The following is a 23,567-nucleotide window of genomic DNA, read 5'->3' on the forward strand; positions in this document are numbered from 1 at the left end:
AACTAACAGTCACACTCAAGAAAACAAAACAAAACAAAACAAAAACCCTGGGGCTGGGGATTTAGCTCAGCGGCATAAGCGCCTGCCTTACAAGGAGGCAGTCGTGAGTTCGATCCCCGGTACCGATAAAAAGGAAAAAGACAAAAAAAAACCCACCAAAAACAAACAACCCTCACAAATAAAAAGGAGACTCTCTGTGATTTCAACCCTGTGGTTATCTTGGACAAGGGAGGCAAACAGAGCCAGATCCGTATTCTACAACCTCAGCCTGCCTGGAGTAGGATCAGGGTGGGTGCTTGCTCAGCTTCACAGAAGTGCAGGCTGATCCTGGTCTCTGGCTTTGGGACTGTGACCCAAGGTGTTCAGCCCACAACAATATGAACGTCTCTTGCCAGCCTGATCTTGGCTCCCCCACTCTGAGTGCCTCAGCCACACACCAGTAGGCCTTTGAAGGGGCCTACCCACAGTTATTCTGAGCCCCAGCCAAAATGGCACCCAGTCAATGACTCTCTCCTGAGGACATTCAGAAAGCAGTCACTCACCAGCCAGAGAAGCCCACCGTGTCCACTAGTCCACTCCGCGGATGAGTTTCTCCCTGGAGGTCTCCAGGGTCCCACACCAGCACTGCACCTCTGCAGGTTCAGGTCCTGTCTCTTTTGCTGGAGCTGGGCGTCAGGGACAACGTACAGTTTGCCAAGGAACTAGGAGCCAGGGAGAAAGTGCAGCACGCTACTTCCTTCCTCGGTCTTGCGGCCCATCACCTTGCTCTCCCTGTGGTCTGCAATCACCTTTCACAACTTTCCTGGGCCTTAGGGATCCAACTCCCTCCCTCTGCTGTTCTTCAAGCTGCTAAAGTCCAGAGTCTGGATTCCCAATCTTGGAGAGGCTCCTTGCCGCTACCTACAGTGATAGGCATCTTCCCAGGGGTAATGTTACTATTCCAACATGAATCTTCATATATATTTGTGCATCCACTAAATTTTTTTCATGCAAAGTCTGTTTTTTCCCCCAAATACAATTGCTCAAACTCAGTATATAACAAAAATAAAGGTTTCCTTTGGTATCAAGGCTAAACTCCCCAGGGCTCTGCTCAGGCTTTGCATTAGTGTTTTCCCTGCATTCTGTCAACAGAGTATTCGCAGCACCAGGTCATTGTCTTGGTGTCAACCCACATGTAAGTCTTGCTTCCATCTATGACTGCCTACATTTTCGGAATACGCTTGAGTTTTCAATAAATCACCTGCAGAAAACTGTTCCTGATTCTCACTGAACTCAAATTTAGTAACAGGTTATTTTTATACACTAATCACTTTCTTTTTAATTAAGAAAGAAAAGACAGTGAACCAACGTCGCATAATGACTGTTTCCTAACATTAAAAAGTGGGTGAAAAATTTCTCTTTCTTAGGATGAAACAATGCATATATTTGATTTCTTACAGACATGTTTGTCATTAGTCATCTTCAAATGCTTTGTTACACCACAATAAAATGCAACTAAGGGGGCTGGAGATTTAGCTCAGCGGCATAAGTGCCTGCCTTGGAAGCAGGCAGTCTTGAGTTCGATCCCCAGATAAAAAGGAAAAAGACAAAAAAAAAAAGCAACTATGAACACTACAGTCAAGAGGACAATAACAGCAGTTGATAATATGGATAAAACACAAAACCACATACTGAGAATATAAAACTAGGGGTTGTTGTAGTCTAAGAAAAATAGCTTTGTTATATTTGTATTATAGCAAATTATCTGTAACATGGCCATACCGTATGTATGTTTTCCTTCTCCCTCTGGGTGACCTGATTGATATGTTAATCCATGCTCTCCTCTGTAAAGAATTGCAAAATCTTACCTAATTGATATGTGAACCATTGTTGCCCTCTACAAATAACAGATGTGGTGCCCCCCCCCCATTGTGAGACTAGCAGCTGTTTGTGGTTTTTACAAGATGAAAGCCCTGACTTTTGTTATAGCCTAAGCCCTAACCACTGTGCCTCATTGTTCTGTACCCGTCATACTGCCTCCCCCTCCCCTTTCCCCCCTCCTATCTATCTAGGTTAAGTTTCAATCTCCTGAAAGGCCTTAAAAGCCTTAGGTTTCAGTTTCTGGTAACCCCCTTCTCTACCCGGTGGTCTATCGTAAAATGTGCTAATTGTGCTGTTCTTTAAGAAATGCTTAACCTCAAAGAAATTACAGAAAGTTCTGTAAGGCCCAACTGCTACCTAGCTGTGACAACAGTTACAACATTCCTGTGGTTTTTAACTTTAAAAACCCTGACTTTTAGCAGTGAGGCACAAAGTCTCCAAATTGGCTCCTGGAGACTGTGACACCAGGTCTGGCCTAAAATAAAGCCTTTGTTCCCCAAATTTTAATTTCTTGCTTCCTTGGGTTTTATTCTGGGGTCCGAGCTATGACAGGGCTCACACTGTAAACAGTGATTGCTTGTTTCTGCAATAATGAAACATAGTTATTTTTTTCAATCTTTATGGTTTCTAAACAAAACACTTCAGAATCAGAAAAAAATACAGAAAAGAAGTTTACTTTCACTCAACTTTTGGACAAGGTGAAGTAATTATATCTGGTGAGGGCCTTCTTGGTGATAAAGTCCTGAATCATAGGGCATCGCGTGATGAGAGACTGAGGATATGCATGTTCTTCCCTCTGTCTCTTCCTATTCCAGCATTTAATCAGGGGACATCAGAAGCAAACTTCTCTCTTCCAAATTGCCTCCTAAATTCCCCAGGTGTGCATATTTACTCAGATAAAGTTTCTATTTCTTAGTATATCTCAGGGAAGATATCACAGGAGTTTTGAATAAAACAGTCCTATATACAATCATCAAAGATTCCATATTACCCAGGAGTTTCTATCTGTATATACAGAAAATTTGTGAAGATAAAGTCCACAAAATACATGAGTATTTGTAGCTTAGTGTTCATCAAATCTAAGACAGTAACAACTGACACATCTATCAATTGATGAATTCCTAAAAACCTAAGCCACTCAGAGTGTTCTTTACGTTTATAGATTACTTATGGAATGCCATGTTGACACCACAGACATAGAGACAGTGTTCAAATCTTCACTTACAGAAAATGGCCAGAATATCAACACCCTCAGAGTAGATGGTACAGCAGCAGTTCGGTCTCCGCAAGTGAAAAAATAGGTAAAGTCGTCAGAATTTCTAAAGAGGCACAGAAACTCTTCTAAATGTTTTACTAAATTCATGTTGCTAAGAAGAGCCGAGTATTCTTTTTGAGACTTAAAAAAACTGTATAAGACACACTGTTCTGCTTTCCCACAATGTTCTAGAGTAAAAGGTCCTCTAAGTGCTATGTTCCCTAGCTTTGTTACAAGGTCATTTGTTGTTCTGAGTTGCTGAGTAACAGGTAAATTTTGACCTCTTCAGGAATTTAACTCATTGATGCTTTTTGGGGGAACAAGATCCCTAGGAGTATGCTCTCCAATGATACATTTCACTGCTCCTTATCTGTCTCTTTCTCCCTCTCCCTAGGTGAAATGAGGGTGGCCCCTTCCTCCCATGGCCTTCTGTAACATTGTTTGTTTCTATTGTGTTACATTCAAGACTAAGTGCAATAAAAGAGGTTGACCGGATGGCAACATCCAGAACTCAGCCACACATATCTATTCTCATTTTAAACTGTCAGCTATTTTTTATAGCAATTGAAAGCAAACCAACAGATCCACTGGAATGGATGTATGTTGCTTTTATCCCCTGTCTTTTGAGAATTAATTCTTCAATGCACATGGGAATGCAGATACCTTGTTTTAGATTCTGGTTCATTTTAATAGTTTCAATTTTTTCTATTTTTCTTCTAAACTTCTGTGGTAGTGGTATTAAATTCAGATCCTTGCATATCCCAGCTAAATGCTCTACAAGTAATTACCTCACCTGCACTCAGGTCAGTTTTTTGGAATATAAACCTCTTAATATTAAAACAAGACACTATGTATTCCAGTATATACTAACAAAAGGTGATGCACATTCTGTTTCTTTTTCTAAACACAAGTGTTCAGATTCAGTAAATTATAGAGAAAAGCTTTACTCTGTCTCAGAGAATTATGAGCCAATCTCACCAGGGCTCGGTCCACTGTCTCACACTGGTGTTTCCCCTCACAGTTTAAAAATACAACATATGCAGTGCTGAGCCATTTCCTAGATGGGGACCCAAAATTTCACTCTTGTTTATGTTCATGCCTTCCCACAGATTTAGAGAACACTGGCTTCTTCAATCTTTTCAGATTTTATGACAGGTAATTTTGTGCATTTTTTCTAAGTAAAAAAGAAAATACAGTTAACCAGTGTCATCTCTTATGATTACTTCATCCTAAAAATAGAACAAAATTTCCAAACTTCTGTAGGATGAAATAATTCATGTATCTGTAGCTGTTAAAAGCAAGCTTGTTACTAGTCATGAGACAAATGTTTTGCTTTAACACAATAAAATGCCACTGAGTCCAGCACAGTCAGTAACAACTGTTACCAACCATGCAAAGAAAACTCATAGTTACTCAAAATGAAAACAGTCATGTTTGACAACAAACACCAGACAGTTTCTATAACGATGAAACATACAGGTTTTTTCCAGTCCATTTCTGCTTCTAAGCAAAGTGTTTCACATTCAGTAAATAACCAGGAGGTTTACTTTGGCTCAGCTTTTTGGGCTAAGATGGGAAGTTTAAATCTGTTAATGGCCTCCTTGTGGACAGCATCCTGAACCCACACTGAGCGTCACATGGACAGAGGAAGCTAGAGGTGGGCGCTCTCCTGACCCTGTGTTTCAGTTCTAGTATTCAGTCATAGAGACTCCAAAAACAAAAGCCTTACCTACGTCTAATTGCCTCCTACATAAACCAGCTATCTATATTTACTCAGGTAACGTTTTCACCTATTAGGATACACCACATTTGTCTGTATCACTGCAAATTTACATTTTTTTTCATGAATTTTGAATGGAACAATTCATGTGTGACCATAATTGTTTCCAGGTTACTCATGCATAACTTAGTTATGTACACTACAGTTATGAAGACCTAAATATTCCCTAACATCTGTTCATGAATGCTTATATTCTACATAGTTAAGTTAGGTAGGGACTGACAGGCAGTAGGAAAGGGTCCTGGACCAAGACAGAGCCACTTCTGAGATGAGTTGAACCGAATTTGTGGTTGAGGGCTGAGCAAACAGAAACCAGGCCACAAGATGGGGACCCGGCAAGGCCCACAAGTCTCACCACAGGTAAATGACAGTTCACCTGTGCCTCATACCATCTGCTCAGGTTAGCTCAAATAATGCAACGAACAAGCAGATGGACGGCCAGACACCTGACTCTTCCTTCTGCTCTTTTCAGAAATGCTTTTGTTCTTTTTTGTAGTTACAGATAAACTGAAGTTAGTGATTCCCTCTGATGAGTATTGCTACATGCCTTGTTTTGGTCCTACATCAATATGAGCCAAGCAACTGTACTTGTGACCCAATGGATTGATTTTAGCTTGATCTAAAGTATTCTGTAAAAATGTTACTGCCTAAAAATCCACTAGAACATTCAATGTTACTGTATATTAAAGAAAAACCCTAGAGCATCAGTTGCAACTTAATTTCATGCTTCCTTCTGCTCTCAGGGTTTTTATTTCATAAAACTTTCTACCTTGCCTTCTGCATCTTCTGCTCAATTTTTTGCTGACATGAAATACGAACCTGGCACAGTTAACAGGTTAGATTACACTTTTCATTGACATTTACAATTTAAGTGTTCATAAAAGCTAAAAGACACAACTGAAATGTCCACAAATTGATGAATAACCAAAAATTTAAGCTTTCTATATTATTCATTCATAAAAAGAAATACTGGAAATGTCATGCAAAGAAGACAGCCACAGAAACAATGCTGAATTACTCACTTCTACAAAATGGCCAGATTACTGAAAACACATACAGTACACAGTAGGTTAGCTGTTCATATGGCTAATTAGGAGAAATAAGTAGGTAGGTTCCCAGAGGAGCTAAACAAAGCATCCTAAATGGACTAGATTGTTGACTGGTATTTTTAACAGGATGAATCAAACAGTAAGTAAATTGTTTTAGTAAAGCTGGCATCAAAGACAATCTCTACTTAATAAATGTACAGGTAATTTGGAGAACTATTTGTAGGGCAGGTAATTATAATAAATGAAGGGAGAAAGGCAGGGAAGAGGGAGGATTTGAGAAAGTGGCAAATAGAAAAAGCATATGAGAGCAATAAAGGGAAGTAATGAAGAATAAAAATGGAGAAAAGAATAAAAAAGGGAAAGGTCAGAGAAAGGAAGCAAGAAGGAATGAAAAAGAAAAAAAGAGAATAAAGGGGTGTGGGAGGAAACTGAGAAGACAGATGGATAAAAGGGAAAGAACATGGAGTCCAGTATGAATCTCTTTACTACGTCTCAGCTGCAAAACTTGTAGGGAGAATTTGACAGGACAGGCTTTCTTCTTCTTGTTCAGCTCCTTGTCCCTAAAGATAAAGTGACAGGACTGTAACCTTATGTGTCAGCCTCTACAGAGTATCCTCTGAGGTAGTTTAGAATTTGAGCTTGAAATAACTGACAGAACAAAGGCAGAGAGCTTGCCAGACACAGTGAGGTGAATTACACCCACGGGGAAGGCGACCTGCTGCTCCTCAGTACAGGAGACCCTGAAGACGGCAGCTCAAATGAAGACAGGAAAGGGTAAAGAGGATTACACAACCACAGCACAATGGGAGAGTTTGCCTCTGTACAGGCCTTCAAGAGAGAAAATCTTGGGTAACTCTAGACTCACAATAGGCAACATAAAAATCTATTGTTACCATAATTGCCATAACCAAACACATCCGGGATAAAGCCAGAAGGCAGACACCATCACAGAGACTAACACACATACTGTAACACATACACAGCCAGGGAAACAGACACACAGCAGAGTCCGTAACAATGAGCAACACTGAGTGCAGGAGGGTGCAAAGCAAGCGCAGGACATACAAGTAACACGGAAACGCAGAAACAGGCTGAGCACCACTGATGATGACGCTGCGCACCTTTCCAAGAAGCCCAAAGGAGCAACCTGAGACCAGACTCAGCATTTCTCAACAAGGACAGCTGTGCATCTGCTGAGATTCAAGACAGAATGAAGACAAAACAGTGAAATAGAAGTTGTGATACAGACCAAATAGCAATTTAACAAGTCTATGCTACTGACCAATTTGCTAGGTATTACACTGTCTTTTTTTCCTCATCTATTCAGGTATCAGAGTCTTAATATTCACTGTAGTGAAAGCTAAAAGTGAGAATATATTAAGTTCTTAAGAAAAAGTTGAACAATTAACTGGGTTTTGATAACGACGACTATAAGAAAAGGCAGGCATTTATAATACTGCCAACAAGGGATGGGTCGTATAATACTTCTCATAGTGGACATGTTCTAGGAAACATGTTTGATTTGAGCATTTAATAAAATGTATTCTGGAGCGTCGGAGTGCTGCGCCAGGCCTGGCAGAAGTCTCCCCAGCCAACTCTACCCAGCTGGGGAGACTTGGTGCCAGTGCAAGAGCCTAGTGAAGCCCAACCCTGCATCCTAACCAGCCGGGGAGCCTGGCAGAGAAAAGCCCCCGTGACCCCAACCAATCAGGGAGCGTCAGAGCACTGGCCAGCCAACTCCAACAAGTCAGGGAGCTTTGCAGGGCTGCGGAATAGGGACCCACAGTGACAGCAACCAGCTGAGGAGCACCATAGCTCCACGCCAAGCCTGACTGAGGCTCACCCAGCCAACTCCACCCAGCCAGGGAGCCTCAATGCTCAGCACAGGGCTTGGAAAAGACCTATCCAACTACCCCAACTCAGGCAAAAAGACCCTCTCTGATAGGGACAGCCAACAGTAACTCAAAAAGCAACTGGACTTTGCATTCGACTCCCCAGAAGAATATAGGAAAATGACAAAAGGAAGGAGCAAAATGCAAGCTCAAACCTCCAGGCCATCCCAGACAAGCAAGGCCCTCCAAATTCAAAGGCTCAATCCAAAGAGAAAATTTGAGATGAATATGTACTTCTCAGATGATGAAATAAAAATGGCAAATAAACATAAAAAATGTTCAACATCAATGTTCATTCGAGAAATACAAATTAAAACAACACTGACATTCCATTTCATTCCAGAAAGAATGGCTATCATCAAGAAATCAACCAATAACAAATGATGGAGGGGTTGTGGGGAAAAAGAAACCCTTCTCCCTTCTTGGTAGGAGTGTAGACTGGTAACACCATTGTGGCAAGCAGTGTGGTGATTTCTCAAAAAATTAGGATCAGAGGTCCCATTCAATCCAGCTATTCCTTTCCTGGGTATTTCCCCAAAAGAACTGAAGAAAACATTATACCACTGTGATAGATGTGCACCCATGTTCATAGCAGCACAATTTGTAATATCCAGATCTTGGAAACATCCCAAATGCGCATCAGTCGCAGAATGGATAAAAAAGATGATATTTTCATACAACAGACTGTTACTCACCTGTAAGGAAAGCTAAACCTAAGACTTTTATAGGTAAATGGATGCAAGCTGAGACCATAAATCAGACTCATGTGTAAATATCATACCATTTCTGTAGTGTAAAAAACTGAAACAGTAAATAAGATCCAAAATGTACAATAGATATTGTAAAGGGGAAAGGGAAAGAAACTGGCTCAAAAGGAAAGAACTGGGATAGGAGAAAGGAAAGACGGGAAAAGACTATATATATACACACACACACAAAAGACAACTGTACTACTAATCTGTTCATCAAAAAGAACAGTTTGTGCTTTCTTTGTTCGATTGATCATTTTTATGCCTATATCTTGTTATCTGAACTACTCTGAATATAACAATATCCAATATATTAATCAATACTAAACCCCTATTATTGCTTTGAAATTTTGTATCATTTTCATTTTAAAATTTAAGAAATTATATATTAAAATTATACATAAATATATACTAAATTATATATATATATATATGGTTGAACTTGTTTAAGATTTTTGCAAATACATCTGAAATCTGCCTTGAAAGGAATCGACTAGACATTCCCATTTGGTTCTTCACTCAGTCTTTGCCAGTGTATTATTTGTTAATGAAAATGCCTCCTCACTTATCACAATAAGCAAGCATCTTACTGACATCTAGAAATGATTTCACAGTCCACCATATTTACAAATTGCTTTAAAATTGTTGTACATTATATTGACTAAATTCTTTAAAACAATATATCTCCAAAGAGAAAAATCATACATACAAATTTGAATATCAGGAGAATAATGTACAGACCCAGATTTGATGAATTATGCCAGGAAGTCTTAAAAATTATACACTTAATGCAGCTATATGCATACCAGTAAAACAAACTAAATTTAACAAACATCTATTAGACCTTGCACTTGCCAGACAGATGCTTATGCCACTGAGCCAAATCCCCAGTCCTAGAATTCTTTTTGAAAAACACAGGAAAGTGTTACATTTATCGAATCTCCAATAAAAACAAATACAGAAGAGAAACATATCCTTGTCCACTATTTGGGACATGCTACCCAGTTAATCACTCACACCTGAAACTGAGCAACCTGTGAACACACTGAATTTATAACAAGTACCACGTAGTACATTTGCTTTAAACAGACTGAGATCTGATAAGGCTTGCAATATAAATCAAGTCTAGAATGTAATTCATCACTCGTTTATGCTGATAAATTGTGCAAATTGAATCTGATGTTCACATCACAAACATTCAAATGTATATTCTTGGTAGATTAAAAAATATACAAACTATGATAGTAAAATATGGAAAAAAACATGTAAGAAAACCTTGGTCAGGTTGGTATACATCTGTGGAGGACCACCTGGATGACTCTTCTTGAAAGAAAAGCAATTATCTCCATTTTAGTTAAATCTGGCCAATTTCCGCGTATTGACATGTACTAAACTGGCTAGGATTTTTCTCTGTCCCTTCAATTGCCTTTAAGTAATATAAATAGGTCCAGCAGAGGTATAGATGTGTAATCTTTGAAGCAAGGAGACAGGGCAGTGTTACCCCACTTCCGTAGCTACCAAAAAACATGTGTGAGCCCAAGGGGACGGAGAGCTGTGTTCCATGCTGTGGGCTGGGATGGAGCCTATAGGTAAGAGGCTATGACTTCGCAGAGCATACAAGATTACACATCAGAGTGAGGCATCTACCCCAAAGCAGACACTACCTCAATTATGTTATGCACATTAGTCTTTCTGCATCTCCTGCTCTCTGCATACTGCAGAGGTGATTTCAGCCTACCAGCCCAGCTCCAGTACTCAAGTAATTCCCGCCATTCTCACAGCTACTCCCTTCTTCACAAATTAAAAAAATCCGGGTCTACCCTGGATCAAGGCCTTTGTCCCAGTTAACTATCACCTCTGCTGGTCAGGATCCCCTTGGCTCCTGATAATTATAAATATTTCTTAAGGTCTTTATTCTTGCCATGGGAATGGTAGATTGGAATTCATTTCTTGGCATTCCAATAACTTTTCCATGGGATTAAAAATATAAACTTCCTGGACCATGATGAGGACCAGGAAAGGCTTTCTATACATACCTGTAATCCCAAAAATTGGGAGGCTAAAGCAAGAGATGGTAGTGAGTTCAAGGCCAGCCTGGGCTACAAAGTGGGTTCAAGCTCAAGCCCAGCCTGCACTGCAGAGCAAGACTCTCTCTCAGGAAAAAAAAAAAAAAGAAAGGAAGGAAAATGCACAGAACATACTTAATTGATCATATATCATTGTCAATCTTTTAAACCTGCTCAACACACTTGCCTTGATCTCTCTTTGGGAAAATATATGCTTTACAATACAAAAGTAACAAAATACTACCACATGAACTTTTATTTATTTTGGTACCGGGGAACGAACACAAGACTAGCTCTTGGCCAGGCAGGCATTTATGCTGTTGAGCTAAATCCCCAGCCATACTTTACAGGAGTGTTTTTTTGTTTTTGGTACCTGGAATCAAACTCGCAACCTCACGCTTGCCAGGCAAGCGCTTACACCGCTGAGCTGAATCCCCAGCCCTATGAACTTTATAAAATATAGTACACTGTAAACCTTTGGCTGTTCACCCTCGGTGTCCCGTGGCAGAGCAGTGACTCATTACTGCTGTCCACCATTGTGAGCAAGTATTCTATTATATAACACTAGTGAGAAAAGTAAATTAACTAAAAAACTGAAAGGTTTCCACTAAACAACATTTCTTTTTTTTCACCCTTCAGTAGTTAAGATTTAACTCAGGGCCTCATGTGTAGTAGCTAAGTTAGACTGAGGTACATCTCAAAACATTTCATACTACAATAGGAACTTGTCCAAATGTCCAGGCCCACAGTGGCTGGAATTAAAGGTATGCACCACACCACACCTCACTGATGTTTCCTTTATCCAACCACTGAAATCTTAGTAAGTCATACAGAACCCTTGATGCCACCTAAATACCCCACATTAGTCATCTCAACATTCAGAGAGGTGGAAACAGCAGCAAAAGTTCCCCCAGGCTGGGCAATTTATTAAGACTGGTCTCAAAAGAATTGTTTTAATTGGATTGAGGGAGGTGTGGCCTGGAGCAAAATTCCTGGGTTCAGTCCCCATACAATCAAAAACATCTGATATCTTTTGTGTCCATAAAAAAACCCTTCCCATTCAATGATGATGCCCACCCTATTTTGAAATCTAGAAGACCAGATTTCTAATTTCCAATTTTGCCTTACAAATACCTAGACAAACTGATTAAGAATAACAGAAGACATATTTTCAGTATCTGTCACTGTCCCCCTCCTTTCTTTAGGCCAGGCAGCTCACAATCCTTCAACTACCCTCACACCAACAATCTGACCTTTACGGTTGTAGCTGCTGATTTCATCACCCTCCAACAAGCCTGGCTCTTTCATCTCCTTTTTACTCCCCTCTGTTCCTCCCTTCAAAAAACTCTTTCATTCTTCTTCCTTCATGAGCCTGTAGACCTTCACCATGCAGATCTACCTCTACTTCAATGCTTGTTTTATACTTAAATCCATTTCAATCAACATTTCAAACTTAAGACAATGTGTAAAACAGTCTCAGAATTACAGTATTTATTTCAGACATGACAGCCTCCTTTTCCTTTCCACGACTACCAGTGTCATATGTCTAGGCTCATGTAGATATTCTAATTCAATATGTTTCTCAATTTGGCTTTAACAGGCACCCCTTTCAGAAAGTTATCTTTAGCAAGAACTCCTCCCTCTCCCTTGGTAATATATTAACATCCCCTCCATTTTTTCAGCATTCTAAACTCTATGGAAAGCCTTGTTTAAATAGCCTAATTGTAAATAATATTTTATTTAGTTACATTATGAGTACCTAGCACCCAGCCAGGGAAAATAGTCTGAGAAGGAGTTGGAAAGTAAGCCATATTTATATGAATTAAGATAGGAATAGTGAACTACAGGCAGAGAACCAAGAGTCAACTTCTTCAGGCAACATACAATGTAGCCAGTTCCTGCTACAAGGAGTTGCCACTCCCGCTAAGCTTCTGAATTTCCGGGAATTTAAAGTGCAAATTAAGCAGTTTTTCTCTAAAATCTCACTTTTCTATAATCTTACAAGAAGAACGGTTTAAGCGCCTGAGTTCCAAATCGTCATTTTAAAATACAGTCACCTGCCACAGGTGACCATTAAATAACTGAGCAATTACCATGCTCTACTATAATTAGCTCTGGATTGAGCAGCTACATGGCCACCCACTCAAGATGCTTCCAAGGAATCAGGGAACTATTCTTATTTCCAATGAAAACTTTCTTACCATCCTCTCTTTTGTTCATGACTTCGTTCCCCAACGTTGGAGGCCACAAGCTCTGTTCTTTATTACTGTGAGTAGCGATCTGACATAAATCACCAAGGTGATAATTCTGGGTTGCTGAGTATGGAACCCAGGATTTCACTACATGCTTGGCAAGAACTCCAACCCTGAGTCACATCATCTGCAATATAAATCCTTTCTTTGCATTCTCATAGCCCATATCAACATCTATTATGACTCTTGAAACATGGGGATATTGGATATTCAGTAATTCATGCCGAACATAAAAAGGTAGAGGTCTGAGATGAGTTATGGGTATGAGATCCTGCATCGCAGACATTTATAAATGTCAGATCTTCCAGGTCTGCCGCTAAATGGGATGAGACCAGGGACTCAGCATATCACAGCTGCACCATAGCTGAATCAACGCCTCCACAACCTAACTCCTTCCCTGCTCTCACCAGATTGGCGTGGCTGATGCTGTGCCTGGAGCCACCCAAGACAGCACTGTGGACTGGGAGTGTCACGGTGGGGACAGGAGTCAGGGAGCCCAGAACACTGACCCAACACAGGGAATAAGGAACAAAAGCACCAAAGATCAGGAGAACCTCAGGATCTGGAGCTAAGCAGGGAGGTTGTAGTTTCCCTGTAGCTAGTTCTGGCCACTTCCTTTCAAATCTCCTCCCGATTCCATCCCATCCCCGTCTCTGTCCCACAACATCACCATTGCGTGGCTTCAGGGTCTCAGAGGCTTTCTCCTGCAGCTTGCAGCCAGCAGAAGTCACAGGTGTCCTAGCAAGCGGCAAGGCTCTCAGCACTGCGTTCAGGACTCACACTTTCACGCCATGACACCGGAAGAGCCCGCCTACTTCGGCCCACGTGATTGGATAGTTCATACAGCCCGCCTCTTTAGCGCTGATTGGCTCCTGCTCTATTGCCCTCGCTTTGAGCCAGCAGTGAGAAGAAGAAATCTTGTATTTGGATAGATCTCAAACCTAAAAACTTCTGACCAGACTCTTTCACACAATGTCAACCTCTCCTCGCCTAAAAATAGTAGTATTTAAGTAGTGGCGTCATCAGACGGTGCAGGCGGGAAACACGTCTAAGACTTGCAAAGCAGGAGCGAACTAGTGCAAAGTTTTCTAAGTGGCTGTGGGTTCTTTCTCTCCACGGTGTTGTTTATGGTAGTAGGTTGTGCTGTGGTGGACTTTTAAAAGAGCCAGTCCTCCATGCTTTGACCAAATAGCTCACACTGAGCAAAATCAAGAAGGGGTAACTCCAAAGCCGGGTGACCCTTGTTTTCTGAGTGCAACCTTTGGTCCTTAGCCGGCAAGATGGGAGGGCAGAGGGGTCAAGCCAGCGGTTTCCACAGCTGGCTAATGAGCATTTTAAAACATAATTTCTTCTCTTTAGATTCTCTCCAATTCTATGTAGGTCTTGTATCTTATATTCTAATTAAAGTCATTTATTGTTTTTGGAAATTCTCTTGGCAGGTCCTATGGGCTTATTTCTTCCTTTCCAATTTGGTTTTCTTATTGCACTAACAAAAATCTCCAATGCAGTATTGAGTGGTAAAACCAGATTTCCTTGCTTTATTTTATTAGGGAGAAAACATTCAATCTTTTACCACTAAGTGTGATATTGATTGTGATTTTTTTTGTAGATGCCCCCATATTATGGATGCTTTCCTTTATTTTGTATTTGATGAGTTTTCATCATGAACGTTGTCTTAATTTTTCCTAATGCTATTTCTGTATCCCTTAAGATAATTATCAGTTTCTTCTTTAGATTTGTTGAAATGACATGTGGTGCACCATGCATGTAGGACTAGTACTGCAGGTGGTAAAAAGAATTTACCAGTAATTGAAGAATATAGAAAAAGGACTGATAACACCGCAAGAGGACAGCAGATGAGTCCAAGAGAGGACCGCTCCCTGAGGGTGAAATGCTGAGGTTTTTAAAATTTGATTTTAATGTACTGAGGGCATCTTTCAGCACTATCTCAGGAACACTTCTGTCAGATCACAGTGGTTCTACGATCCATCCACTTAGTTTTAAGGAAAACTGGTACTGTCTGAAGGCTATAACGTTTTTGTTTGACAGGGTCCTGAGCCCATGGGATTGCAAGAAGCAGTCCTTCGGGGTAAAACTAACAAATATGTGAAGACTGACTAGTTAGTGGTCTAGAGGACCAGAAATATACATATAAATGGAATAGAGATAAGATGATATTAACATGTGTTAAGCAATTAGATCACCTAAGAGTGTATGCATAATTTTTGTGAGTAGCTTGCAAGGTGGAAACTTGAAGCTGTACTATTGGCTCTATAGGAACACTGGTGAAATAACCGTGATTCTCCACAGCATGCTGAGCTCCATTGACTGGTTTTCAAATGCTGATTTACCTTGTATTCTCAGGATAATTCCCACTTGATCGTTGTGTATTCTTTTTTTATGTTGCTAGACTAAATCTGTTAAGATTTTAAGAGTTTTTGCATCAATTTTTCTGGGACATTGGTCGATAGTTTAATTTTCTGGAAGCTTTTTGTCTTTTTGAAAAGCAGAACCTTGCTGTACAGTTCATGCTGGATTTGAGCTCACTATGTAGTTGAGGCTGTTCAAACTGATAGCAGTCCTGCCTCAGCCTTTCAAGTGCTGAGATTACAGACCTATGCTACCACCAATAAATATGTCTGCTGTTTTTTTTGTTGTTGTTGTCTTTTTCCTTTTTATCGGTACCGGGGATTTGAACTCACGACTGCCTGCTTACAAGGCAGGCGCTTACGCTGCTGAGCTAAATCCCCAGCCCCCAGGTCTGCATTTTTTAAAACAGTAGCTGAGTGTGGTGGCATACGACTGTTATCCCAGCACTCAGGAGGCTGAGGCAAGAGGATTGTTGTGAGTTAGAGACCAGCCTGGGCTACAAAATGAGCTTAAAGCCAGCCTGAACTGCATAGCGAGACGAGACCCTGTATCAAAAAGACACACACACACACACACACACACACACACCCTCCAACAACAAAAACTGAGTAATACTAGCCTCAAAGGATAAGTTGGGAAATACTTCCTCCTTTAAAGCATTCTATGATGATCCGGCCTGCAGATCAACAAGTTCGGAACTCCTGGAGGAGAAACGGGGATTAAATAAAAGACATGGGGGAGACAAAAAGAGACGAAGGCAAGTTGATGTTAACCCAATCAAGCCTCCGGTTTATTGAGAAAATAATCACACCTTTTATAGACTAAGGGCGGAAGCTGGGACAGGAAGAGGTTAAACAGATGAATACAACAGGGTTACCATCACATCCGGATAAGTGACGTAAGCAGAAGAGGATTATGGTTAATGTAGGCAGACGCAGTGCCCATAGGAGAGAGAGAGAGAGACATCTAGGCAGCAGTGCCTGTCACTCGGCTCCCTACATCTCCTCCCTTTTTATATTATTTAATTAAGAGTATGGCAGGCCCTGTGAGGACAGCGTCTGTCTTAGGTCAAGGACCTCATTGCATGAACCCAACCAGGCCTTACCCGTCATGGGCTTGCAGAACAGCAGTTGGTCCTGTGCCTGTCTTAGGTGGCCGTTGGAATTAACATGCATGTCCTAGTTGTCCGTCTCTGACTGTCTGTCCATTGCCCCAGGGCAGTCAGGCCGCATCATCATATGGGCCACTCGTGGGAATTCCTTCCCTGTAGGTTTGTTGATCTGTCATCTCCAGCTGATGGTAGTGTACCTGAATGGGCTTTGCCATAAATGCGTCTATCCGGTTATTAATGAACATCATAATCCTCTGAAAAATACAAGACTCACAGAAATGAGAAACAATAGGTCAGCTAGGGGACCCAAAAGTGGGACTAGGTAAAGGAAAAACTCCCCCCCCCCAAAATCAAGGAGAAGGGGTTGACAGCCATTTGTTGGTGTCTCTGTATGAAGTCATTCTCCTGTGTCTTGGAGCATGCCTTGTATAACATTGGATGCAGTCTATTTGGCTGGCGTATGTTTTTTCAGACCGAGAAGAGCCTCTTCCGCAGTCATGGGGTTTTGTGTATGGCTGTCAGCAGTTGCAGTTTGTTTGGCAGGGGTCAAAATCCACCATGGGTGTGGTGTGGCTCAAGAAGGCTGGTTAAGCAGCATAAGGCTCCAGGGAGATGTGTCACCTGTAAGAGAACACAGGGGATTGTGTCTCAGGAAATAACATTATTCCTGGGCGTTACATGGGGTCTTTGAAGAACTGTCTACTTGCTTTACGAGGCGTTCAGGTAGCCATCTAGCTTCTCTATCTTGTTGAGAGTAAACACACACTGAACCTCGTCCCCAGATAAGGACTGGATCAGGGCCATTTCACACATTGGTTAGTGGGTCTCTCCATAAAACAGATGTAAACCGTGTTTGAGTCTGAGTATGTCAAAACTGAGATGCTGCGGAGCAGCCTGAAGCATCCAGGGTCAGAAAACTTAAAATAAAAAGAGCATGTGAAAGGACATTTTTAGGGGACCCCTGGGTGGGGTACCATGTCTCTCTTTTTATTTTATCTATGGTGAATTTAAGAGAACGATGCGCACGTTCAACAATGCCTTGTCCCTGAGGATTGTAAGGTATACCTGTAGTGTGGAGGATATTAAGGCTTTTACAAAATTGAGCAAAGGAGGTGCTGGTATAGCCAGGGCCATTATCGGTCTTAAGCTGTTGAGGACATCCCAGAACTGAGAAGGCTGACAGCATATGGGCTATAATGTGTTTAGCAGCTTCTCCAGTCTGGAGAGTGGCAAAAATGAAGCCACTATAAGTGTCAATGATGACATGTACATATTTTAGATTGCCAAACTCATTGAAATGGGTAACATCCATTTGCCATAAGGCATTAGGAATTAAACCTCTAGGGTTGACTCCTAGGTGTTGAACAGGTGAGTGGATAGCACAAGATGGGCAATTTTTTACAATTTGTCTGGCTTGTTCACGGGTAATTTTGTAGAGAAGGCGGAGGGTGTGAGCATTGAGGTGATGTAGCTGGTGGGCTTGTTGAGCCTCAGGCACCTTGGAGTCCTGAGCCATAAAAACCTGTGCTTGTATAGCAACATCAGCCAAATGATTTTTTTGGGCAAGAGGCCCTGGGAGGTTGGAATGAGCTTGCAGATGACCGATAAAGAACTTATGACGGCGAAGCCGTATGAAGCATTGTAATTGTTTGAACAGATTTGCAGCTGGGGAAGCATGACATATAATAGCAACAGTCTCTAATAATGGAACAGACTGAGCAAGGTAAGCACTGTCAGTATACAAATTAAATGGTTGGTCAGAGTAAGCAGCAAAAGCTGCAAGAATAGCTTCTAACTCTGCTAATTGTGCAGAGGAAGTATCTGCCTGGAGGGTAGAAACATTGTCTTGAGATACATAAGCAGCTCTTCCAGAGGATGAGCCATCAGTGAATAAAACCAGGGCACCCGGAAGGGGTTGTGAAGCTGTGACTTTAGGGAATATAAATGAGTGACGATTAGTAAAGTCAACTAGCTTATTTGGAGGGTAATGATTGTCAATAGTCCCTGAATAGGAAGCTAAGGCAATAGGCCACACTTCAGTACTCTGAAGTAGCCAATCTATTTGGTCTTTTGTAAAAGGTTGAATGATAATGTCTGGTTCTTTGCCAAAGTAACATTTTCCCTGCTTTCTACCCTGGATTATTAGGTCTGAGACAGCTTGGAAATAAGGCAAAAGTGTTCTTTTTGGAAAGACTGGTAAATGGACCCACATGAGGGGAGCTTGTTGTCAGAACACTGCTGTAGGGCAAAGCTTTGTATTAAAAATGAGAAACTGTAAAGGCTCATTGTAGTCCATAAAGGAAACAGTTTGTTGAGCAATAGCCTCTTCTACTTTACTGAGCGCTCTCCTGGCATCAGGTGTAAGCTCTCAGGGGGAAGTTGGATCTATGTCTCCCCGAAGCAGTGTATAAAGGGGCTGTAAATCATGTTTAGTTAGTTTTTAAAATGGTATGAGCCAATTAATATCTCCCAATAGTTTTTGGAAGTCATGAAGTGTTCTGAGGCCATCAAGCCTCAGTTGGGGCCTTATAGAGAGTATTTGAGTGCCACATAATTGAAAACCCAAGTAAGTATATGGATCAGTAAGCTGTACTTTATCAGGGGCTATTTGAAGTCCAGCCTCTTGTAAGGCAACCTGTAAGTCCTGGTAGCACCTTAGGGTTTGGTTTTGATCATCTCCTGTCAAGAGGATATCGTCCATGTAATGAATAATATAGATATGTGGCCAATGATCTCTGACTGACTGTATTGTAGTGGCTACAAAAGACTGGCATAGTGTTGGGGAGTTGGCCATACCTTGTGGCAAAACCCTCCATTGAAATCTCTGCATAGGGGCTTTAAAATTAATTGATGGGAGACTGAAGGCAAAACGCTTTTGGTCCTTTGGATGTAAAGGAATAGAGAAAAAGCAATCTTTAAGATCTATGACAATTTAAAAAAATCCCAAAGGAATGGCACTGGGTGAGGGGAGGCCAGGCTGTAGGGGCCCCATTAAGACCATTGTCTTATTTATTGTCCTAAGGTCTTGTAGCAGCCTCCACTTCCCTGACCTTTTTCGGATAACAAAGATAGGTGTGTTTTAAGGGGAATTACTAGGAACAATGTGGCCTGCATCTAACTGGTTCTGCACCAGCTGCTGTGTGGCTGCAAGCTTTTTAGAGTTAAGGTTATTTTTAAAGGCTTATATGAATCCCCAATTTGCCATGGAGGCACAGCGAGTAGCGGGCTGCCATCCTGGGACCTGTTGATCATGTCAACAGGTGGAAGTGGTGGCAGATCACCATGTACGAGGACCTCTAACAGGCCATCATTTTCTGTATCTGAGAAATCAGAGGCTTCAGATTTTTTTGAGGACGGTTTTGAGGTAGATTTAATGGGATCGCGCAAGGCAGCCTCACCCAGTGCAGCTGTCTCCTCAACCTGAGGGTCTGCATGCCTCTGGGCAAGCAGCTCAGAAATTAAATTCCAATATGTAAAGGTGGTCACAGGAACCTTTTCTGGACCGAAAACTCTATAATAATCTTTTAAAACATCTCTTACTGTATTTCACCTCTTGGTATCTATAGAACCCTCTAGGGCAAACTTTATGAATAAATTGAAAATACTGCAATAATTTTTTTTTTCAACCCTTATCTCTCTTGTCTTTAATGCCTTTATAAGGCCTCCGACGAACACTTCGTGTTCGCTCAATACTTGACCCATGTCGGGAAAGGGAAATGGGGTTGTCGTTCACTCACCGTGACTCGGGCAGGACGTCGGGTAGTCGTCTGTGCAGGTCTCAGCACTTGATTTAATGTCCTGTTGCTTTAAGCTTTAATCCTTGATTCAGTTTACTCATTCCTCGACCGAGGTCTCTGGTTCAATTTGCTTTCACTTTCGGTTTAAGCCGGCTGTCTCTCGAACGGCTCCCTCGTTAACTTCTCCGTGCCAGGGGCCCCACGTTGGGCGCCACTTGATCCGGCCTGCAGATCAACAAGTTCGGAACTCCTGGAGGAGAAACGGGGATTAAATAAAAGACATGGGGGAGACAAAAAGAGACGAAGGCAAGTTGATGTTAACCCAATCAAGCCTCCGGTTTATTGAGAAAATAATCACACCTTTTATAGGCTAAGGGCGGGAGCTGGGACAGGAAGAGGTTAAACAGATGAATACAACAGGGTTACCATCACATCCGGATAAGTGACGTAAGCAGAAGAGGATTATGGTTAATGTAGGCAGACGCAGTGCCCATAGGAGAGAGAGAGAGAGACATCTAGGCAGCAGTGCCTGTCACTCGGCTCCCTACACTATGAGACTTTGTATAAAGCTAGTGTTATTTCTTCCTTAAATGGTAAATTTCACTAAAGTATTTGAACTTCAAGTTAGTAGAGAGGTTTTACCTTATTTAATTTATTTAGTGAGTATACTGTGCCCCCCCACCCCCGTACCAGGGATTGAACTCATGACCACACGCTTATGCCACTGAGCTAAATCCCCAGCCCCAAGGGTATACTTTTTTTTATTGTAGCAATTTCTTATGTGAACTTCTTTCAGGAAATATGTTCATTTTATCAAAGTTATTAAACTTATTGGACTTAAGTTGTTTATAATCCTCACTTACCTTCTAGTCCTTTTAAAGTCTATAAAATATTTTAGTGATATCTTGATTGTCAGTTTCAAAACATATTCCTTTGTTGGCATGGAAAATACTTTCTATAATTGGAATCCCCTTAATTTCATTTAAATTTATTTTGTGGTTCAGATTATATATTTGTCTTTGAAAATATTTTGAATATTTAATTGGAGAAGGGGATGAGTGAAAGAAGGTGAAAATAATAAAAATATTCACTAATAAAAAGAACATATTGTTCCATGTGCACTCAAAACCAATAAATATTGTCCTGTTGTTACTGCGGAGTGACCTGTACAATTTTCTCTTTTCTACCATATTAAAAGAGAATCTAGGTGCAGTGGTGCATGCCTGTAATTCCAGCACTTGGGAGGTTAAGGTAGGGAGATTGCTTTGAGTTCAAGGCCAGCCTGGGCTATATAACAAGACCCTGTCTCAGAAAAAAAAATGCAAAAAACAAACAAAAAAAGAGGAATATCTAAATCTCTTAGTATAATTGTGTATTTCTCCATTTTATTTCTATCAGGCTCTCACTCTCTCTCTCCTCTCTCTCTCAGCTCATTTTAGGTTCATAAATGTTTAGGGATGTTATGGTGTCATGTGCCATGACCCATGAGGCTCCTGAGGTTCTTGGGGTGAAGGACCACAAGACAATAAGAAAATAAAGAGAGAAAGCTAGGATGAAGTGGAGTCCTCATCCTCCTGATGGGAAGAAAGGTACTGCTCAACCAATGTAGCGTGTTTATTTATATACTGCAAAGAATAAAGTCAATTTCAGCCCCTCTGCCTAGCAACCCATTGTTTGGATTGTCTAGGTGTTTTTCTGAGCTGTAGCAACTTCTTCCAGTGGCCTACCCAGGCACTCTTTCTTTTCTGGTAGGGTCAGATCTGGGTCATGCCCCAGGTCAATTTTCAGCCTCAAAGGCTCTCAGCATATCCATCTCTTCTGTTTTGTTGTTGCATAGGATGGGTGGTCAGTTGAAGCTGAGGAGCTGTGTTGGAGAGCTCTGTAGAAGATCTTTTTAAGAGCAGTCCAAAAATTTTAAGTCCCTGCATTCTGCAACTGAAATTCTGTGCAGTCCATTAATCCATAACAGTAGTCAGCTACCAATGCAGCTGGTAACTGTCAAAAGGTATTAGTGATTTGAGTTTCTTTTATAACGTTACTTTAGCATTGTTTTATAGATCTCTAGTAGTTGTATGTTTTCTGTAGGATGTTCAAGACCAAGTTAAGGTGAGTCCTGTTTTAAAAACCATCAGTTTTTTGGTTATTTATCAAAGTCAGTTAAGTCTCCTCAACAAATGCCAACAAATGACATGCATAGCACCTCTTAGTTCTTGTCAGTGTCAGCCATACGGTTGAGTCGCAGCCATTGCTTGACCAAGTTGTTTGCTGAGAAAGCCTGGGAGATTTTCTTTTTCTGGTGACTTCCTTAGGCACACCACACACCAATGATCACTTTCCTCTGTGGTCTCATAGTCTCCTTGATCAGAAGACCAGCAACTCACTGAGTGCCGGATGTCACAGCAGAAGTTCTCTAATGTCATAGGTCATCATTGACCTTGGAGGGCTAGGGCCAAGATATTGGCTGTTCTGTTAAACCATCTATCTCTCTAACTATTGGTCTCTAAACTTCAGTTGTTGAGCATCCAGAAGGAAAGATTGATAATAGTACAATGTAGTAGAGGCACTAAGCAAAACATTATCATGTTATCTAATAATCAAACATCTTAGAACATAAATACAACCATTTTTTAGAAACTATGGATGCTTTAACATTTGAATACCTGTAGAATGTTTAAAAACAGTTAAATATTTTAGATAGAAATTTAGAAATCAAGCAATATACAGCATTGTAGTGTAACAACTGTGCTGACATTTTGTGACACACTTGAATTTTCATTTTGACACCAGTATCTCCTTTTTGGTCAGTCATCCCTATCTAATACATAAAAGCTTTTACCTAACTTGTTGACATTAAGTGGGAAGAACATCTCATAAATTTTTGTGACAAGCTGATATCTGAATTTGAAACAAAATTTTGTTACTATAAACAATCTGTTTTACATTTTGGAAAACCTGTATATCTGGAATCATGAATACATTGATACAACATGATGTTTATAACAATGTCAGGCCAGGGATTTAGCTCAGAGGCATAAGTGCCTGCATGTCAAGCACAAGGTTGTGAGTTCAATCCCCAGTGCCAAAAAAAGAATAATCTGTCATAGCCATATGAAACCTTTATAGGCATCTTTAACTCAAAAACATTATTGTATTATTTATTTTGACAATGACCAATGTGAACATATTACAAATATATTGTTATAACTTTAGTTGGGGTGTCTCTCATAAGGCTATGGAGATCACTGGGGCCTCTAATCAATGAACAAGAGCTGGTTAAATGTTACCAGGTGGCCACTTTATTGTTCATCAATTGAAGTCCTGTCCAATAGCCTCCCTCTACTCTAAGGGATTTTGTTTAATCATCTTTGTAATGTTTTCTGGCTTAAGAAAACACCAATCATACTGATTTTTTTTTTCGGTACCAGAGATCGAACTCACGACTGCCT

At 40.9% G+C, this 23,567-nt stretch overlaps 1 protein-coding gene and 1 long non-coding RNA gene across 4 annotated transcripts in view; both read right to left on the reverse strand.

Annotated features, from left to right (window-relative positions):
• Nucleotides 1-13,722, reverse strand: part of LOC106026806 (zinc finger protein 709-like) — a 46,263-nt gene extending 32,541 nt beyond the window's left edge. For all 3 annotated transcript variants that reach the window (XM_063258546.1, XM_023563442.2, XM_063258548.1), the window contains exon 1: nucleotides 13,574-13,722. In XM_063258546.1, coding sequence (XP_063114616.1) covers nucleotides 13,574-13,576 — 3 coding nt within the window. In that variant the 5' untranslated portion in view covers nucleotides 13,577-13,722. The remainder of the gene's footprint in view (nucleotides 1-13,573) is intronic.
• Nucleotides 13,723-16,039: 2,317 nt separating this feature from the next.
• On the reverse strand, nucleotides 16,040-20,663 carry LOC134478159 (uncharacterized). Its single transcript, XR_010050639.1, has 2 exons — nucleotides 20,122-20,663; nucleotides 16,040-17,005 (listed from the first exon to the last, which is right to left on the reverse strand). It is a non-coding gene; the product is annotated as an uncharacterized LOC134478159 (long non-coding RNA).
• Nucleotides 20,664-23,567: the final 2,904 nt, after the last annotated feature.

The sequence above is a fragment of the Cavia porcellus genome, unplaced genomic scaffold (assembly GCF_034190915.1).
Source record: "Cavia porcellus strain 051 isolate PalLab524CR breed Dunkin Hartley unplaced genomic scaffold, mCavPor4.1 scaffold_11, whole genome shotgun sequence".
NCBI classification, from domain to species: domain Eukaryota; kingdom Metazoa; phylum Chordata; class Mammalia; order Rodentia; family Caviidae; genus Cavia; species Cavia porcellus.